The 21,813-nt window shown below is 37.2% G+C and overlaps 1 protein-coding gene across 1 annotated transcript in view; it reads right to left on the reverse strand.

The window, feature by feature from the left end:
* Positions 1-7,095: 7,095 nt before the first annotated feature.
* elp4 (elongator acetyltransferase complex subunit 4) overlaps positions 7,096-21,813 on the reverse strand; it is a 277,183-nt gene continuing 262,465 nt past the window's right edge. The window contains exon 10 of the mRNA XM_043705557.2: positions 7,096-7,755. Within this exon, the coding sequence (XP_043561492.1) occupies positions 7,624-7,755 (132 nt within the window). The 3' untranslated portion in view covers positions 7,096-7,623. The remainder of the gene's footprint in view (positions 7,756-21,813) is intronic.

The following is a 21,813-nucleotide window of genomic DNA, read 5'->3' on the forward strand; positions in this document are numbered from 1 at the left end:
TACAGTAAAATGATGTCAGCATAACATTGAGCATTTTATTGTTAAAAATGTGCTACCTGAATTATGAAGATAGTTAAGATTCAATACAACACTTGGAATTGTTAATATGAAATGAAAAATGTGTGCAAATTTAACCCAGAAATAGATAAGAGAACCATTAATAGAGGATAGCCCTCTACAAGCACAAACTGAGGCCTGAATGATAGCTTAAACATTGACATATATATTTGATATACAGTTCTGAATTAACAGGCTATTAGCTTCAAATTTTGCTTGACAATGCCTGTGTGAAGCATCTTGGGATATGTCACGATGGTAGAGATGCACACGTTGGTATTTGCAAGTTGTTATACTCATTCCACTGCTACTTGGCTAATTAGATTATGTCACATCTATGAATATTTAACTTAATTGCAAATGACAAAAGAAAGAAAAGTGCAGGTGAAACATTGTAAGAAAGTTAAGAATGATCTGCATAAAATTTGATATGGGTGATTTGTTTCTGCCAATGCAATGTGATTACATTTTGTGAGTATCAGCAAAGTATTAGGACTAATATCTGATATATTGTAAAATGTGGCAGGAGTGGGTACTACAGATGCTGGAGATTAGAGTCAAGATTAGAGTCATGATTCTTGATGAAGGGCTTTTGTCCAAAACATTGATTTTCCTGCTCCTCGGATGCTGCCTGACCTGCTGTGCTTTTCCAGCACCACTCTAATATTGAAAAATGTGCCCCTTTCTCCTGTCCCGGCATTCTCATGCCATACAATGAGGAGTTCATGGACATTTTTGTTATTAAACTTGAGTCCTTTCTATTTGGGGCACCTGCAGAATCTTCCCTTCCATTAGTATAACAGGCTATGTTCCTTCTAAAGTTTTCCACTGCTCGAGCTTAAATTCGCATCTTTCTCTAGTTTAAAGAGAATGCTATCTCCAAACCTGGTTATTCCTTGAGACCCAAGTCCTGCTTCCTTGACCCTATGTTAACCAAACTCACCAACCAATTTCTCCTTCTCATCCTTATATTAAACAATATTGTTAGCTGTTCTTTATTTTTAGGTTAAAAATCACACAACACCAAGTTATAGTCCAACAGGTTTAATTGGAAGAACTAACTTTTGGAGCACTGCTCTTTCATCAGGTGGTTGTTCATCAGGTGTTCTCTTATCAAATATGTTGTCATCACTCCTAATCTCAAAAAAACTCTTGACTCTACGTTTCTTGAAAATTACCACTGCTTCATCAATTCTTCTTTCCTCTCCCAAAATCCTGAACATGTCCTCCCTCAATCTTTAAGAAACTCAATGTATGAAGTCCACAAACAGAATTCTGTCCCTGATGCAGTGCAAAAACAGTTATCAAAATCACAGCTTACTTTTTTTGTGATTGCGACAATGTAAACTATCTCACCGTATTCTTGTTAGCTTTACTGCAGCCTTTCACTCTGCTACCCACATCATCTTCTTCCAACACTTCAGCTCCATTGTCCAATTGGTTAGCTCTGGTTTCACCTAGTTTCTTTGTTATTTAATTACGACCAGAAAATCATTACACATGCATCACTATTTACTTAGCACTATCATTGAAAAATACAGTGTAATTTTCACACATATGCTATCCACAGCCAACTGTACCTCACCACCATCACTCTTAATTCCCCAATACATCTGTTGCTGAAATCCTCAATCACGACTTTAACTCTAGACTTTTGACTAATTCAATGCTATGCTGGCTGGCTTTCCACATTCCACTCTCCATGAACTTGAAATTATCCAAAGCTCTGCTGCCCATATAATAACTTGCACCAAGTTGTATTCCCTGTGATCACTGACATACATTGAATTCTGGTTTAACAATGCCTGAATTTGAAAGTTCTCATCCTTGTTTTCAAATCCCTTCATGTTCTAGTCCAAAACTAATCATGAGAAATCTCAAAGAAATCATTAAAGATCCAACTCTAGAGTCTTGAGCAACTGCAATTTTAATTACTCCACTACTAGTGTTTGTGTTTTCAGTTGCCTCGGCTAAAAGTTCTGGAGTTTCCTCTCACCTCTCTTTTTCTCCCTTATGGCATTCTTTAATATCTCCCTCGAATTCTAAGCTGTCAAGTCATCTCACCTAATGCCTTTTTATGTGCCTCAGAGTTATATTTGTCATAATGCTCTCTTGAAGCACCTTGGTACATTTTATTATTTAATGGTGCTATACACAGATCAGCTGTTTATTCATTTATGGTCCATGAGCATTGCTGCTAAGGTTACTTTATTTTTTAAAATGTCATTAGATGTAGGCATCAATAATAATATCAGCTTTTATTGCCCATCTTTTGTTGCCCTTAAGAAGGCCTTGAGCAATGCTCTTAGGCTGCAAATGCCTTGAAATACAAGTATACCCATTGTTCAGGTGAACCAGGATTTGCACTCAGTAACGGTGAAGGAATGTTGATAGGTGTAAAATGGAGAAACTGGGCCCACATTGCTGAGAGTAAACCCAAGAGACTGCCAGTAGGGATGATGGTGGTGGTAATGGGGAGCATACTAATCAAAATGAAGGACAGAAGTTATACTCTGAAGTTGTTGAACTCAATGATGCAAGTGCCAACGGAGCAGGCTTTGTTCTGGATGGCAATATACTGCAAATTATTGGACCTCCACTCATCCTGGGAAGTGCAGCATATTTCATTACACTTGTGTCTTGAGGACAGGGAGAAGGCTTTCAAATTAGGAAGTGAGCTACTCATCACCGAATATCCAGTTTCTGAACTGATCTTGCAGCCACAGCATTTATATGTTTTGCTCAATAAAATTACTGGTGAATTGTGACCCACTAAATTTAAATAAATGTAATTCAGTGATAGTAATCATCAAGGACAGAAAACTGTTTAGTTGGTCCTTAACCAGCATTTGTGTAGCACAAATATTGCTTGTCCTCAATCTCTCCGTCAACATCAACAAAATGAAGGAGCTGGTCATTGATTTCAGGAAATGGATTGAAGGACACATCCCTGTCTGCGTCAATGGTACTGAGGTGAACATGGTCAAGACCATCAAGCTCCTGGGAGCAAGAATCACCAAAGATCTGTCCAGGTGCACCCACATTGACACTATGGACAAGAAAGCACAACACAGTCTCTCCTTCTCCAGGAGGCTAAGAAAATTCAACGTGTCTATAAACATTTTAACAAATTTTTATAGATGCACCATAGAAAGCATTACAACATGGTATGGCAACAGCTCTTCCCAAGACTGAATGACAGTTGTGAACACAGTGCAGTCCATCATGCACACCAGCTTTCCAACCACTGACTTCATCCAAAATTCCTTCTGCATCGGGAAAGCAACCAACATAATTAAATACCTCTCCAACCTCAGTTATACTCTCTGCCTCCCTTTTCCATTGGGCAGAAGCTAAAAAGATTTGTATACTTGTACGAACAGACTCAAGAACAACTTCGTCCCCACTGTGATCAGACTTTTTAATGGACCTGTTTAATGTTATGAAGATTTATAAAGTAACTCAATACTACAACCATCAGTGAACATTCCTAATCTGACCTTGAGGAGATAAAAAGCAATTGATCACATGGCTAAAGATAGCTGGGCCTAGGATATTTAGAAATTCCTGTGCAACGTTCTGGGAATGAGATCTGGTCTCTATAAACCACAACCATCACTCTTTATGTGAGGCAAGATTCCTGATAGTGGTGAGATTTTCTCATTCACATTGATTTCATTGTTGCTCAGGCTCCTTGACACAACATTTGGTCAAATGCTGCCTCAATGTCATCACATTCATTGTACCAGGTTTTGATGTAATGTGGTCTCTGGCCAAATCCAACCTGAGCATCTGTACTTTATTGTAACTTGGTAGAACTGCTGATGCCTTCCATTACATTGTTGGCAGTTGAGAGATAATTGGCCAGATTTGGAATTATCCAGCTCCAGTTAATCTGAGGAAGTGGAAATACAACTAAACAATTTGATTTTGATTTGATTTATTGTAGTCACATATACCTAAGTATAGTGAAAAAGTTTGTTTGAGAGCAGCACAGGCAGATCATGGTGAGCAAGGACTTACAGACCAGAGGGTGCTTAGACAGAGTGAGGTGCACAGTTTACATTGCACAGGTGGTGCGTGAAGCAAAATCAACATTAACAAGATCAACATTATTTGAAATTAGAGTCCGTTCATCAGTCTAATAACAGCAGGGAAGAAACTGTTCTTGATCCTATTGGTCCATGTGCTATTGACTTGCTACTTTTGGGAATATGTTTTAATATTTATGGAAAACTGGAAGATATAAAATTGGAATCTTTCTGGATAGAAAAGCTTTCTTTACCATGTAGTTTCCTGGAAAATTTGATCAACAGCTTAATGTGTGTTGCGGTCTGCCAGCTGTTTACATTATGTCAAATAATGTTGGAGAAATAGACAAGCAAAGCTTTTATGGAGATAAGAAGTAAGGTTTATGGTTCTTAATTGCTTGAAAAGCTGGCTTTTTAAAGGAGTATGAGTGCTTCTGTGCTGGTGGTAGACAAAACAAACTTTTCTGGAATTGATTTTCGTTTTCATAGACCTTGATGTTCATTAAGGAAGGAACTTCAGAAGTTGCAAGGTTGTCTCTCCATCATGGAGTAGAAATTCTTTGGAACCCGATTATGCTTCCAACTACCTCATAAACCCTGAAAAGCAGAACTGTGGCCTCTTTCCAAAACCTTAGGTCCAGCTTAATTTCAAACTAAACTGGATACTTTCCATCAGTTTACAGCTGTCAACAATTCGATTTTGTAAACAAGAAACCAAGTGAACTGTGAGAAATCATCAAATTCTATCCTTTATTTTTAGGCCTTTGGCCAATAGTATCTCTGAGTCATATAGATCTAAAGTGTAGAAAGAAGCCCCTCAGCCCATTGTATAATGCTATTCAAAATCAACCACCAACTATTTGAATCCTATTTTCGGACACTTGGGCTGTATTGTATGCCTTGGCACTGCAAGTGTACATCTAAGTGCTTCTTAAATGGAAAAAGATTTCAGCCTCTACTGGTCTTATAGGTAGTGAGTTCCAGATTCTCGCCACCCTCTGGGTGAAAATGATTTTCTTCACATTTCGTTTGGACTTTCTGCCTCTTATCTTAAATTTATGCCTCCTATTCATTGATTCCTCCATCAAGGAGTAAGGTTTCTTCTTATCTATGCTCCTCAGAATTTTATACATCTCAAATCCCCTCTCAATCTCCTGGGCTTTAAGGAAAGCAACCCAATCTATTCAATCTCTCTTCATAACTGAAACTCTCCAGTCCAGGTAACCTCCTCGTAAATCTTTGCTGGACCCACTCCAGAGTGCCTATCACATCCCTCCTGTAATGTGTATTCCAGAAATGCACACAATATTCTAGTTGGAAGCTTAATAAACATTCTAAAAAGTTCCACATAACCTCTCTGCTCCTAAATGCTATGCCTTGACGAATAAAGCCAAGTATACTATATGCCTTGTTAATCACTTTATTCAACTGTCCTGATGCCTTAACGGATTGAAGTACATACCCACCAATGTCCCTCTGACATCCTTTCTGCTTTCCAGGGTCCTACCATTCATCACGTATTCCCATGCCTTGTTTGTCCTTCCCAGGTTCACCATCTCTCATTTATATGGACTGAATTCCATTTGCCACTATCAGCCCATCTGATCTGCTCATCTATTTCCTCTTGTAGTCTAAGACTATCCTCCTCATTATTTACTACCTCACCAATTTTGTACTGTCTGCAAATATACTGACCAACCCTCCTACATTTAAATCTAAATCATTTATGTAATCCACAAAGAGGAAGCACCCCACACTGACCCCCGTGGGACCTAACTGGACACAGACTTCCAGTCAGAGAAACACCCAATCATTCTCTGCTTCCTGCCACTATTCTTCTATTGCCTTTTTCTCTAAAACCAAAATACTCTCCATAGAAACTGCTGCCTTTTGTATTTTGTAATTTCAGTATATCTGTGCTGAAATTAAGGAGACATAGTTCCAATTTTGATTCCAGCTTGAGTATTAAGCAGTTTTTTTCCATTTGTTTTATGAACAGGTTTAGTTTTATAATAAACAGATTGAGTTTGTTATAGAGGACTGGTTAAAATTTCTATTATTTGGGTTATACTGCAAAAACAGAGAAATTGGTTATGTTGGAGATTGAATCAACACATTTATGTACACAATGGTATGATGGGTAGAGTAGCAGGGCTTGATTGTTCCCGATTGTCACAATTATAACATTCGGTTACTTCAAAGGACAGGTAAAAGTCAAATACTTTGCTGTGGGTTTGAAGTCATAGATAGTGTACCCAGAGTAATGATGATAGTTTTCTTTCCATGAAGCGACATTTGTGAACTTGAGTTTTTAAAAATTCTATTTTTTTTCATAAGGATGGCAGCCCTTATTAAGAGACCAGCAGAGCACCCAAACCTTCAAATCAAGGAAGCTGTCAAAAGAGACATAAAATCCCATAATACTAGTCATGACAAGTGCAAAACGTTAGCTGACAATCAAACGTAAAAGGTAACACCAACTGTGGGCAGGTGTTCACTGCCACATTGACATGTTTTCAGAAGCTCCAAAGCAGATAGCAGTCTTGCAAACAAGACAGCAACACAAAGACGAGATCATCCTATACATCTTTTTTTCCATTATCTTTATCTATCAAATACACATCTTGAAATTCACTTTGAGAAAGGTTTTCCACTGCTTGTCTTCCAAGCCTTTCTGCCCTCTGTGTGCTTGAAAATGTAGTTAGTTCCTTTAATACCATCATGGCTTTACCTCTCTCTCTGTTTATCATCGCTTGCAGTCTTACAACCCTCTGAAGTCTCAACACTCCTCCAAATCTGGTCTGACAAAAATCTTGGTTTTATTTTAGTTTAACCATTGACAGTCAGTCTTTTTTAGCTACTGAAGCTCATGGACTCGTAAAAGCAAAACACTGCAGATGCTAGATCTGAATTAAAAATAGAGAATGTTGCAGAAACTCAGCAGGTCTGGCAGAATTTCTGGTAAGAGAACAGAATTACTGTTTTCAGTCTGATAAGAAACTGCCTCAGAATCCTGAAGAAGTCACAAAAGGGAACTTGGAATGATTCATGCCTTGTCACATTTCTCAGAATTCTCATTCATGTGGAATGAATTACATTGCTATGTAGGTAAAGGTGACAACTATATTTTTAAAATGGAGGCAGAAGCAAAGTACATTCTTGTAGAAGATTATTAAACCAAATATGCAAATTAGATTCCTTGAATCTTTTCTTCAATCCATTGAGTGGGGAATAAATATCTTTATTGTTTAGCTTTGTTCTTTTTTCCTGCAAATATTATGTGAATAGAATTAAACAATACAAAATTTACTGTTTAGTCAACTTATTATCACAGCGCAAAAATCAAATTATAATGTAAGAAAAAGTACATTCCAAAGATAAACCATCTTTTTAAAATTATTTTTTGTTGAGTGATTCACACTTCTGCTTGGTATGTGGACAAATATATTTATTGCTTTTATATACACACCAATGATTTGTAATCACGCTTTGCAATAGGATGAGAATTCAGAATGAAATGGTTAAATAAAAGTCACTAGAAGTCCAGGTGCTCCTTGCCTCTGGCTGCACCACCACATCCTGTGCTCAGCAGTTTGGCTGATTCTGCCAGATTCTGTTTGCTTGATCGGCTCACTGTGTCTGACAAGTCTGGAGGCAAATGCAGTCTCTATTAAAGGGAGAGAGAGAGAGAGAGAAAGAAAAGCAAATTCAATGTGTCTTCAAAGAATATCTCAGGATAAAGTATATAAATTGCAAATAAAAATATATACTCTTTTTAATTGTGATGGAAATGAGAATTCAACTGCACCCAGAAACAGTACATCAACATGTTAATATTGTCTCTTTTAAAAAGGGAAAGGTGATGAATACATCTTGAGTCAAATGAATATTCAATGTTCAAGCAAATTTGCTTTACGTGGGAATGCATGGTACAGGACAAGATATGCTTTAAGTAAGGCTTATTTCAACTCAAAGTGTGTTATGCATTAATTGTTTTATGGATTTATTAACAATACTAATAAATCTTACAGGTTTTTTTTGTTAAGCAGGAGCAAGGACAGCTAGAGATGAAAGGAATGGGAATAACGCTTCGATCTCAAGCACATCTTTTGCTATGCAAGAACTCCAGGGTATTTCTCATATCCTGGATTACCATTTGTGCAGGAAGTATTGTCAGTTGCAGCTTGAGCTCCTGTTTTTGAATTGGTAAGTGCATTCAGGGATATCATGTTGTAGTTGTACAGGACATTGGTTAGGCCACTTTTGGAATACTGCATGCAATTCTGATCTCCTTGTCATAGGGAGGATATTGTGAAACTTGAAATGGTTCAGAAAAGATTCATGAGGGTGTTTCCAGGTTTGGAGGGGGTGGGGTTAGAGTTATAGGTAGAGGCTGAATAGGCTGGGGCTATTTTCCCTGGTGTGTCAGAGGCTGCGGTGTGACCTTATAGAGGTATTTGAAATCATGAGGGGCATGGATAGGGTGAATAGACAAGGTCTTTTCCCTGGGGTAGGGGAGTCCAAAGCTAGAGGGCATAGATTTCAGGTGAAAGGGAAAAGATTTAAAAGGGGCCTAAGGGACAACTTTATCATGGAGAGGGTGGTACGTGTATGGAATGAGCTGCCAGAGGAAGTGATGGAGGCTGGTACAAATGCAGCATTTAAAAGGCACCTGGATGGGCATATGAATAGGAAAGGTTTAGAGGGACATGAGCCAAATGCCAACAAAAGGGTCTGTTTCCATGTTGTACAGCTCTATGACTCTAAGGAAAAGGTAGGAGATGGCACTAAGTGAGATGCTCTTTTGGAGAGCTGCACATACATGGAGGCCCTATCCTTCTGTGCTGCCACAGTTTTGTGATTCTAGTTCTGTGGTTTAGCCATACTCTCTAATTTTAATGAGGACTTTTTCTACAGCACCTTTTACTTCTTTAGGATGCTCCGATGTACTTTGCAACAACGTAGAAAATAAAGCCATCAATTCGCACACCAAAAGCTCCCACAAATAGCAATTAAAGAGTGGTGCTTGATGGACTTTCAAGAAAATACTCTTCTTCTGTGTGATCTTTTAAGTTCACTTAAAGGGAAAATGGGCTGCAGTTTAACTTCCTTTCCAAAATTGCAGAAGTCCTCTGGTGTAGCACTAGAGTGCCAGCCCAAATTTATGAGCAGAATCTGGGGAGGGAAACCTGAATTTGCGATCTTCCGTGTCAGATGTGATAGTGGTACTGACTTGAGTCACAGCTGACCCTGTGAATGAAGTTGCAAAACACTTCTTGCAAAGCAAAAGAATGATCTGCCAAGGTAACAAATTTGTGTGATTGCAATTTTGTTGCTAAACAAGTCTTAAGTTAATCATGATAAAGTCAGGATTGTTTTAAAACTTCGGCTTACATGAAAACTTCAGGCCATGTAACAGTGAATGCAGCAATTAAAGTCATCTCATATTTATAACACAACACCCATTTAAGTCGCTTGTGCCAGATACTATTCTCTGGCTGAGAATACTAATGGATGACATAATCCCAGGCCTCTGCTGGTAGCATACAGAGAAGGAGAGGTGAGGAACCTGTGGTGAGCCATCTATCAATATTCCCTTCTTCCACATTCTTCATCCCCAGTAGCACAAGTGAAATGTAAATGCTCCATATGGAAAGTTGTAGATATGAACTGAAGCTTAACACTTGGTTGCATGGCATCTAGCCATTTCCTCTCCTTCCCAAAAATAAATCTGCATAGAATTCAACCACTCAGACTATATAATGTTTAGATTTTTCAAATCCTGTGAAATGACAAAAAAAATCATGAGATTTCTTCAGATTGTTGCCTGAAAAATTTAGCAATCCATCATTATTTTTACCAAATGGATTTTCAGAGAAAAGCAAAGAAAAAAAATTTCAAAAGTCTTGGATGTGATGTGTAATTCTATTTACAGTAGCAACTTGCACTTATAAAGTACTTTTAAGAACAGTAAATGAAGGTGCTTCAGTGGTGTAATCAGAGAAGTTAGGACACTGAATCTTAGCACGGAGATAGAATTGCTGTCTATACTGGTCGAGTACTGATATCCATTTACTGGTGCTATTAGGAATTGACTAAAAAAGAACACTCAAACTGCAATTGTGGGCAATTAAATAAGTGATTTTCAGCTTGTTGGTTCTATGTATTTACAGATTTACAAATCATTTTACAATATCCTTCTACCTGGTTGATGCTCATTTATTATGTACAGAGAAATTTAGTGACAAACTTACCAAATTAAAATAGAGTTGCCTGGCCGCAGAAACAAAGGTACTGGCAATTAATCAATATTTCACACATTACAAAAGCTGGATTGTTACTTACAGATGGGAGAACACATCCTAAAGTTAATTGATCTGGCTATTATTTGATGCATTGGCATTTATTACTAGGACTTTTGCAGACAGAATTCATCCAGGAAATGTTGAGAAGGACTCTCTCAGATGTTTCTCAGGGAAACAGCTGGACCAGCATTTCAGTTATCACACTGGACCTCAAAGAGTTTTCTCAGAAAGGCAGGGGATAAGCTGAGTAGGTTCTCTCACAGCTGAACCCCAACTGAATTCTTACCAACCTGAAAATAGCATCAGCTTTTGAAAGTCACGAATTTTAATAAGTGAGACATGCAGAAAATCCAGCTGTTAACTGAAACCATGTGACTTCCAATAAATCTGGCAGTTATCAACCATGGCTATTTACCTAACTTAAACCCTGTCAATTCTAACAAGTAGTTTTAATATAAAATGTCACAAATGTCACCTGCTGTTCAAAAAAAGTTCAGGTATCTTTGTGGCCTTTCCAAATGAAACACTACTTAGAATCCTTTCAATACGGTTCTTCAAAAGACATATTAATAATGAGCCATCTTTATAACATGCCAAAGCTGACTCTATGGATGAGGGTGCTAAATGGTGATTTGTAGAGGAAAATTTTTGACAGACTCTCAAGAAAACAACGTGGATCCAGAAGAAAATAACCAAACAAAAGGAACTGTACATAAAAACTGCTTTACTAAATACTGCATATTTTCAAATACATGTTACGTTATAGTCAGTGCATATGTAGGCTTTGCACATTTATCTAGAGCTCCAAGCATTTTGTTGTCTTGATGCTTATTCATATTTATGCCTCACAAACCTGACTGAGTTTTTGAAGAAGTAAAAAAGATGATTGATGAGGGCAGAGCGGTAGATGTGATCTATATGGACTTCAGTAAGGTGTTCAACAAGCTTCCCCATGGGAGACTGATTAGCAAGGTTAGATCTCATGGAGTACAGGGAGAACTAGCCATTTGGTTACAGAACTGGCTCTTAAGGTCGAAGATAGAGGCTGGTGGTGGAGGTTTGTTTTTCAGACTGGAGGCCTGTGACCAGTGGAGTGCCACAAGGATCGGTGCTGGGTCCACTACTTTTCATCATTTATATAAATGATTTGGATGTAAGCATAAGAGGTACAGTTAGTAAGTTTGCAGATGACACCATAATTGGAGGCACAGTGGACAGCGAAGAAGGTTACCTCAGATTACAACAGGATCTTGATCAGGTGGGCCAATGGGCTGAGGAGTGGCAGATGGAGTTTAATTTAGATAAATGCAAGGTGCTGCATTTTTGGAAAGCGAATCTTAGCAGGACTTATACACTTAGTAGTAAAGTCCTAGGTTGTGTTTTTGAACAAAGAGACTTTGGAGTGCAAGTTCATAGCTCCTTGAAAGTAGAGTTGCAGGTAGATAGGATAGTGAAGAAGGCATTCAGTATGCTTTTCTTTATTGGTAAGAGCACTGAGTACAGGAGTTGGGAGATCATGTTGCGGATGCACAGGACATTGATTAGGCCACTTTTGGATTACTGGTGCAATTCTGGTCTACTTCCTATCGTAAGGATGTTGTGGAACTTGAAGGCGTTCAGAAAAAATGTACAAGGATGTTGCCAGGGTTGGAGGATTTGAGTCATAGGGAGAGGTTGAATAGGCTAGGGCTGTTTTCACGGAGTGTCGGAGGCTGAGGGGTGTCCACATAGAGGTTTATAATATCATGAGGGACATGGATAGGGTAAATAGACAAAGTCTTTTCCCTGGGTGGGGGAGTTCAGAACTAGAGGGCATAGGTTTAGAATGAGGAGAAAGATATAAAAGAGACCTTAGGGACAACATTTTCATGCAGAGGGTGGTGCGTTTGTCGAAACGGCCAGAGGAAGTGGTGGAGGCTGGTACAACTGCAACATTTAAAAGGCATCTGGATGGGTATATGAATAGGAAGGGTTTGGAGGGATATGGGCCGGATGCTGGCAGGTGGGACTAGATTGGGTTGGGATATCTAGCCAGCATGGATGAGTTGGACTGAAGAGTCTGTTTCCATGCTGTCCATCTCTATGGCTCTATATTCTACTACCTTTTCTAATAACCATTGTGAATGGATCCATGAACCTAGAAAATTGCTGGCATTTTCTGTTAACCTAAACACATGCTGTCTTACCTTAAAAGCACATTATGATCAAAATCTCACAAGGTCACCCTGATAAACAGATGTATTGATAACAAAATGTTTTAATGAGAAGATGTTTCATGTAAAGATCACTTTATCTTAAGCCTGAGCTTCATCCTGCTTCTCATATTATATGAACATTCAAGAGAGAACTGAAGATACATTTCTGGGACATGGTAAGGAGCAAGAACTGGAATTCAATTGATAGCGTTACCAAAGAAAAATCTGGCACAGACATAAAGGTTTCTTCACATGATACACCATTTTGTGATTACGAAGGAACACCGTAAAGTGCTATCTTTAGAATTAATTACTCTGAACGATGGCTGTTTCTGGGTAAACAAAGATGCAATTTTGCACAATGCGAAGCTCAACACTTAGTTAACTTTTTTTTGATGTTGGTTGAGGGCGGAATTTTGGTTGGAGAAGGAAATGTTTCTCTGCTCAACTTTGAACACTGTCATATCTTACCAGTTTGCTGACGACTAAATTTTGAAAAGAATTTTGGTTTATTACCTTAAGTCAAAGGATCATTTGTAACAATGCAGTACAGTCCCTTAGTTTTGCAGTGATGTGTCAACCAAGTAATGTATTTATAATAACCTGGAGGAGGGGAACTGACAAAGTTCTGACTGAGAAGCGCGAGTTCCACAACTGACCAATGCTATATTTTTCTCAGTTTATTCACCTTCCTTTAAAACAACACACATTTTTCATAGTAACATCATTGGTCTAATTTAGATTGTTGGTACCAACATAGTACACTCAAATGCTCTCCAGGAATCAGTTCCATAGGTTTATATAGTGAACACAGCATAAAAAATCCACTTCAAATGTTATGCCTCAATGAAACTTAGTCGACAATGTTGATTATATCTATGTCTTTGTCGTTATTAAATATCAACAGTATTACACTCATCAGTTGCACTGGTATTAAATGCTTCCAGTAGGGACATAATTGTGAATTTCAATTTTCCTTGGCAACAGACAATGTGTAAAATGTAGTATTACTCATGTTGGTATACCTTTAATTAGCTATCAATGTAAAGTATACCCTGTAGTACATCCTCTTACATGTTATGGAAAAGAATCCATACTTCAAGGAAATGGCCAAAGAATTGCTTGTCGCTACACTCTTCGACACCTACACAGAATACCCTTCATAATTATTCAACAATATTCATGAAGGTATGCCTGAGACTGGAAACTGAATGTGTTGAAATGGTTAAGGAATAATCATTGACCTGATCATGTTTGAGACCCCGGCAGTGTGGAGTGACATGGCACTTTATTCTCTTGATAAGGCCTGAACAGGCCTGTAATTAGTGGGAGAATCCACTGGAAATACTTGATCTTTTTGAGCTTCCCCAAAGACCCACAAGTGAAAGAATGCATTGCCTAAACGTTGATTTTTATCTCATGTTCAATAAAAACATTCTGTCATGTTCTCATTGTCTAAATTCCAAGCATTTTCTGTTTACAAAAACAGAGGGACAGCAATTTGATAAGTTGATATTCAAGATCACTTGACCACCAGCCTCAGGCATAAGTCAATTACTATACTCTACTCGTATGACTGAAAGACACACATTGCTAAACTTATCAATTATTATCATTCCATATCTGATTAATTTTCAACAATGATTTAATACGTATTGCATTACTTCCTAACAGGCAGCAAACTAAAATTCAAGCTCACAGTTGGTCAGCTTTATGTTTCTATCATACTTCGATTCACATTACACTTTTCACTTTCAGGACCTTGCTGTCTGCTGTTGTAGATTATTTATATACACCTCTTTTCCTGATAAAATCCACAATGAAACTAGGTTCACAAGTTCCACCAGGATACATAATGTAACATTTAAGGTAGCAAATTGGAGCTCTTGGATTTGGAAGAAACTTAAATTGGAATTACATTCCACTAAACTAGAACAAAACCTTCAATGTAATGAAGAGATGTGACTGTTCCAATGGTTCTCCTCAATCACCTTTTCGTATCCTATTTTATGTGATGGCTGTATTGGCTATAGCCTAGAAGTCAACATTTTGACTATTATGTCCTCTTTCTCTGATATTTGGTAGATTTATAAATGAGGATTACTACAGACAATTCACAGCTCTGTTCATGATGTCATTGGAAAAGCAACTTTAGGCAAAACGCCTGCCTTGTGCCTTCTTCCTACCAGCAATTCTTAAACATAAAAGAGAACATAAGCAACTTCAAGAGCTGTGAATAATTTACACATTTGAAATAAAAGACGATTATGCATTTACAGTTGGATTGTTTTTTCAAAGGATTTAACACATTTCATAGATGAGTTCAGAATTTGTTTCTTCAGCATCACAACCCTTAAAACAATAGACTATAGCAATACTGCTACATATAGATTATTCTCTGCAAAATTGTTAGAAGGCGTGAAGCATCATAAAATCAATTTCATCTGTACGTCACTATTTATTGTGTTCTGAAAATTGTTTGAATTCTAGAAACTGACCAATGCTTGTTCTTCTAAGCACCACCTTGGATTAATTTGTAAATCAGTCAAGCATAATATGTGAACTTGCAACCTTTCAACAAAGTCAATAGTCTCCTGCTTCAGGTCACATGTTTAACATTTTTGTGGAAGTGCTCATGAAAGAACAGCTGAACTGAGATTATGCTTCATACAAATCAGATGATGAGACTGGATTTCAAAAAGGCACCAAATCAGGATCATTCCTTTCAGTAGTGAGATTCTGTATTATTTCTAGATCTTTATTGTCCTAGGTAGACTGGAGTGCAAATGCCAAATCATTAACAAGAACTTATTGTGCATTAAATAAGCACAACTGTGATTGAGTCAAGTTACATATGTTACATATAAAGTAAAAGTTAATCCAGGATGCCGGTAAACTTATAGTGTAACTGTATAATCAAGATGGATTTGGAACATTATTTCAAACTGAGTAAAAATTGCAGGAGCTCAGGGAATTGATTGAAAAAAGTATAAAGGTGTATTTGAGATTGAAGTTCAGAAGCTCTTCTCATGGACTGATTTGAACATGGATTGATCTTCTGGGCAGGGTAGTGGAGCCACAACCCTAAAATCATTTAGGAAATCAATGGGTACTCCGAAGGGGAATCATATTTTGGACATAAAATGTGCTATATTGGCTTTGTAATTCATTTCAAACTTGTAATGTGAATAATAACATAAAACAAGTGAAACTGACTGAACTATCGTAAAGGTTGGGAGATTTAAAATGCAAGTGAGTTACATCCAAAACTACTCATGCTGTGTTTGCATTGATCTCTCTGTTCATTCAGACATAATTTTGTGTGGACCAGGCCCTGTTCAGAACACTGGCTAGAGCCTGGGTTGTTATTGGCTGTAACTGCAACTATAAGTTTTTTTTGGATCAGAAAGGCTCTTCAAATTATCTTAATTTTCTCACATGTATCAGAAAATGTAAAGAGATCTTAAGAAACCATGCAGCTTGAGTGTTAGTTCATAGACCATTTTATGGTTGTGATTATGGACATTAATTTCAGTGGAAACTGGAGCTGTAACTTAACCATCATTATTTCACAAAGCAGCTACACTATCCCATTTTTGAACAGTAGCCAGAGTTTACATTTCTGAATTAGGCATTTGCCATAAAAATATTTTTGACTGAAATGCATTGCTTAAAATTTGATTACAATCTGCAGGACCTGGGGGTGGGGGGCTGGGGTATTGTTGAATATAATGAAATGCATAAAGAGTTTGAGCAATTCTAAACCTAACAAATGTTCAACTGTGACTCATTTCTTATCCTAATTAAAAATAGGTAATGTGGACCTATAATCTACTGCTTTCATTCACCCTGTCACAGGGCAGCAGATAACACTTCCTGTAAGGTGGAAGGGCTTGCAAAGAGATGGATAAAATAAAATACACTGGACAAAAATAAAATTTAAAATCTTGTAAGATTAATTACTACATTTGCAGTCCTTAAGTCTATGCAGAATAAGAAGTGCTTACCCATGAAGTAGTTTACACTTGGTACATCCTGTACCATTTTATCTAAATAATAACCCATGGATGAGGATGGAACCACAACTTTGGATGGGATGTGAATTCACCCAGTTGGCCAAAAACCACATCATCCTTTTTGATGCAACTAAATTTTGAAATTCTGGGGTGTGAAATAGCTCTCATAACCCATGTTACTGATCTTAGTTTAGTTTTAGATTTTCTCAAATTAGAAGTTCATAAAAACAGCAACTATTCTGGCTTTCAAATGACCTTCATTTGAAGAAATTAGCTTTTACTTCAACACAGTGGTGCCAGTATCAAAGCAAGATAAAATAAAGTAATGGTTAAAGAATAAGCATGGTGTGTATAGGTTACTTCTGGGGAATGAGGTAATAATATAGAACTTACATTAAGTCAAATGAATTTGGCTGGAACCTAAAGCATAAAAGCCCATCAACATTACAAAATCCAATGAATTCAGGAGATCATATTTTATCTCGTCATTAACTTCAAGTGTTTTGTTAAAATCACACACTTAAATGATATGCATAGACTTCTTCAATTTTCTCATATAACCGTCAACCAGAGGTAATATTCCAAAATGCCCAACTTTGCTGTGGAATGCTGAAGACCAAGATAATTGTAAAAATGCAATATTTGGGTGAATAAGAACTAAAGGCACAATGGAAGAACAAAAACTCACAAACAATCATAATCCCCTTTCAGATACTGCAAGGAATTGCTTTTTAGCATTTTGGATGGTATCGCACTCTGGCAGAAGATTGCAAAAACTACTGGTGCAAGTCAGGAGTACAATTGACATGTTACAGCCAATGGCTTGAAATATAGTGTGTAATAGTTCAGTGGGAAGCAGTATTTCTGCTATTGCATGTATGCATACATGTATGCGATTGTGTAGCAACCTTAAAGATATGGTGCAAGCCTTTTTCTGTGTTAAACACCTTGCATGTACAGGTCCATGTCCAACGGTACAGTGTGCTGAAAAATGAGCCATATATAACAATATTTTCGAAGGAACTTTGACAAGAAATATATTGCAACAAAGACGACAGCGAGTCCTTACTTATGGAAGTGAGATCAGAAAAATCAAAGCTTTTGAAGGGCAAATACAAAACTATTAAGGTACAATCATCTCCAGTAAGTCTGAGGAAAGTTGAAAACTGAGCTGGCCATTTCAACTCTAGGCTAAGTACTCTGCATTAAATCTTTCAGTGTTGCAGAAAATTGCTCAGTTCCAAAGATGGATCTATCATCATTGCTCAGAACAGAAAATTAAAGGAAACAAAATAATGTTAATCATTAAATTTGAAGAGTTAAGTATAAAGGGGTAAAAACTGTATTCAGTTAGAAATAATGTGTAGTCAACAAAGAAAAACAAGTGGTTCCTTCAGCACATTAGCCATAAACCCATATTTCTTTTCCAATTCTGTTTCTGTAGGTGGGTTACACACAAACACATTCGATAATTAATTTATATTCTAAGAATTCCAATAAAGCCCTAAGATAATTTCTGACAAACCATTTATAATTCTGCAACTGGATAATAAATAGTAAAATGAAAATAAAGTTATTTACCTGGATGTGAGCAATGAAAATAAAGTTATTTACCTGGATGTGAGCAATGGGTTTGTTGGTAGTGTCAGAATGTGCAAGCTTTTGATGGAGAACTCAGCACAGCATTCGTAAAACCAAATACATTGGCTAGGTATTCACATGGCTCTCCAAGAACACTTTGGGATGTTTTAAAAAAAAAATTAATGAATATGTTGCACATAACCAGGAATAAACGGGTAGTCGCATATTCATTTGGATGATTGGTCGAAGAACACATGACTGTGCTCAAATTGTGGAGATATATGAATAAAAAAAATCTCAAAAAACCCTTTAGCAATCTGACTAATTTAAATGTTTTCAGCAGAGCTGGCATTTGCCCAGAGGTAATATGAAGACAGAGAGGCAGTGCAAAACACTACAGAAAATGCATATAAATGGTGCTTTCAGTTTTAATAGGTTGAACTGAAATGTTGAAGACCCACACTTTTTGACAGGATGCCTACAATAAGATTTCCAAGCTTTTTGATGGTAAACTGAACTTTAGTACAATACAGAGGTATGAGCAGATAGAATTTTTATTATGCTGAAACACTAGTTTTTGCTTTAATATTTTATGCACAAAGTTCACAAACTGAAATGACTGTTTTCCAGCAAATTATGTGTGTGTTATAAAAAGATTTTGAAAAAAATTCAAGGAGGTTGCTGATATAGGTAGTTTGCGAGAGTTAGGAAAAATGGATTAAAACATGGGAAAATGTAAAGTTTTTCACTTTGGCAAGATCAATAAGCAAGTAAATAATTACTTAAATAGAGATCAGCTGCAGAATTCTGAGATGCAGAGGGATCTAGGGGTGCTTCAGTACAGAGATCACTGCATGCACAGTGAATTAATAAGGCGGCTAACGGAATGCACTCTTTTACTGCGAGAGGATTAGAACAAAGAAGAATGAATGTTATGCTTCAGTTTCACAGGGCATTGGTGAGACCACATCTTGATTACTATGTACAATTTTAGGCTCTTGATGTAAGGAAAGATGCAAATGCTTTTTAGGCAGGTCATAGGAAGTTTACTGGAAAGACATTTGGAATCAGCAGGTTGTTATATGAGGAATTGTTGGACCGACTGGGCTTGTTTCTCCTAGAGTTTAGGAGAGTGAGGAGTAGCTTGATTAATATATGTAAGGTCCCAAATGGTCTTGATTAGATTGATATGGAAAGAATGTTTCTTCTTGGGGATGATCCTGTAGGACTTGTATTGGGGTGGGGGGATGTTCTGTGCACAGTTTATAAATTAGGGGTTGCCCTTTTCAGGAAGAGATGAAAATTCCTTGCTCTCAGAAGGCTGAGCATCTTTGAACTCTGCCTCAGAAGGCCAAGGGTGCAGGTTCACTGAATATTTTTAAGGCAGTGGCAAATAGATTCTGGTTACACAAGGGTTATAGGGAGCAGATAGGTAGAGAATGTAGAATTCCAAGCAGAAACAGATCAGCCATAGTCTTATTGAATGGCATAAAAGGTTTGATGGGCTAAGTAGCCTATTTCTGCTGCTAGCTCAGATGCAGTTAAGAACTTGACAGAAGAAATCCTTGTGGCAATCCTCAAGAAGGAAAAATAATGTCTACAATAATAAAGTTAAAAATCACACAACACCAGGTTATCATCCAACAGGTTTATTCTGAAGCAGTAGCTTTTGGAACGCTGCTCCTTCATCAGGTAGTTGTGTAGCAGGATCATAAGACGCAGAATTTATAGCAAAAGATTACGGTGTCATGCAACTGAAACTATATATTGAACAAACCTAGAACCTAACAGCAATCGAGGAATAGCACTCCGAAAGCTTCCTAATAAACCTGCTATAACCTGTGATTTTTAATTTTGTCGACCCCAGTCCAACAGTGGCACCTCCACATCATAGTATAGTAAAAGCATTTCAGACCTTGTAAGAAACGTGTTTGAGGAAACAGGAGAGTTAGCAAGTCCCTGCACAAGGAGAATGAGCAGCTCCAAAGCCGATACAGGCTGCATTGCGAGACAGTGACCTGTCAAGTGGTCTCAGTCAGAGTTCAGCAATGAACAAAAAAATATTAATGGTTCCATGAATAAAATTTAAAATCTCTGATTTTTCTTGATCGAGAAACTTTAAAGTGGTACAGTAAACCAGCCTGGAAAAGCAAAAATTTAAGAAATTACTTAGCTCAGTTCCACCATTGCTGACATAATGGACAGCATGAGGCAGAGCTACAGAAATGGAAATAAAAGCCTAAGAAATAATCCAAGTTGCAGATCAGGTGATACTGCACAGCCAGAAAGTGTCAGAGACTTTATTGAAACTGTGGAAAACAAAGGAGGTCCTTCATAACAACCACAAAAATAGCAGGTATCATTTGCTTAAACCACTTGGAGCGGACCCATTCTGTAAAACCATGATTAATCTGAGAATCCTTTATTAAAGCTGTGAACAGCACAGTTTATTTAATGATGCTATGAAAAAGGCAGGAATTCTCAATTTTATAACTGAGTAGTGAAAATCTTCCATTTTAGCTGATAAATGTTGGTAAACTCTTTGATACAGCAGCAAAGAGCAGTTAAACTACTATTACAGCGAAGGAACATCACCTTAAACAGATAAAATATTTAATCACATTAGGAAGACATGGCATCAGAGATAACATTACCAGGAAGATGTAAAACTTGGAGATGACCCAAATAATAACAGAGAATTGGACATCTTGATCATAATACTTTCTGAGGGATACAGAATAGCTTCCAAATTAGGTATTAAATCAGAAGCTGAACAAATAAATACACAAATATTTTGGAGTAAAGGTGATGATATTACATCTCCCTAAAGAGTATAAGAAACAAAACACACTATTGAAGTGTTATTGAAAATTTACAATTTACAATTACTTCAACTTCAGTACTAATAAAATGCTTGGAAGAGCAAGATGTAATAGAAGAGATCTGCACCAAGGATATCCAGAGATAATTTCATTAATGATTTCTCTAGATTCATGAATGAATGCAACTTTGGTGACTTAAAGTCAGAATCCGTAAGTGACACACTTGTTGTAGGATTTACTGATGAATCTTTGTCAGGTTTAATCAAAAGAAGATCTGACTTTAGAGAAAGCCATTTAGACAGCAAGTGAAGCAGAAATTCGTAAGATACACAAATCAGCTCTCAGAGTACAAGATCACCACTGGCACAGAGGACAAGCATAGTTCATACAACTCTTACAATATAAAAACACAAGCGACTCACAAAAGAAATCAGTATGATAGTAGGACAGGCATCAAAGTTAGAGCTGTGTAGCAAATAAACTTCATAGATATATATAATGTCCAACTATCAAAAGTGAATTCCTCACTTGCTATTTCCAGACAATGTGCAAGAGGACACATTTCAGAAGAGCAAGGAATTAATTTGCAATCTACAGAGGTAATGAGCCAGAACAATCTACAATAGAAGAAAAATGTATTGAGATGAAATAGGTGATTAACACCTTACGTTTATGTCAATGGTTATCTCATGCATTTCACGTTAGATTCAGAGCTAGAGTCACTGTATTATCAAACAATGATCCATGGTTGGTAAAACACTTAATTACAGCCAATGGCAGTTGGCTATATGGTCCAACAGACATAG

This window comes from Chiloscyllium plagiosum, unplaced genomic scaffold (assembly GCF_037043375.1).
Source record: "Chiloscyllium plagiosum isolate Xiang-an unplaced genomic scaffold, Cpla_swu_hap1 HiC_scaffold_18, whole genome shotgun sequence".
In the NCBI taxonomy this organism is placed as follows: domain Eukaryota; kingdom Metazoa; phylum Chordata; class Chondrichthyes; order Orectolobiformes; family Hemiscylliidae; genus Chiloscyllium; species Chiloscyllium plagiosum.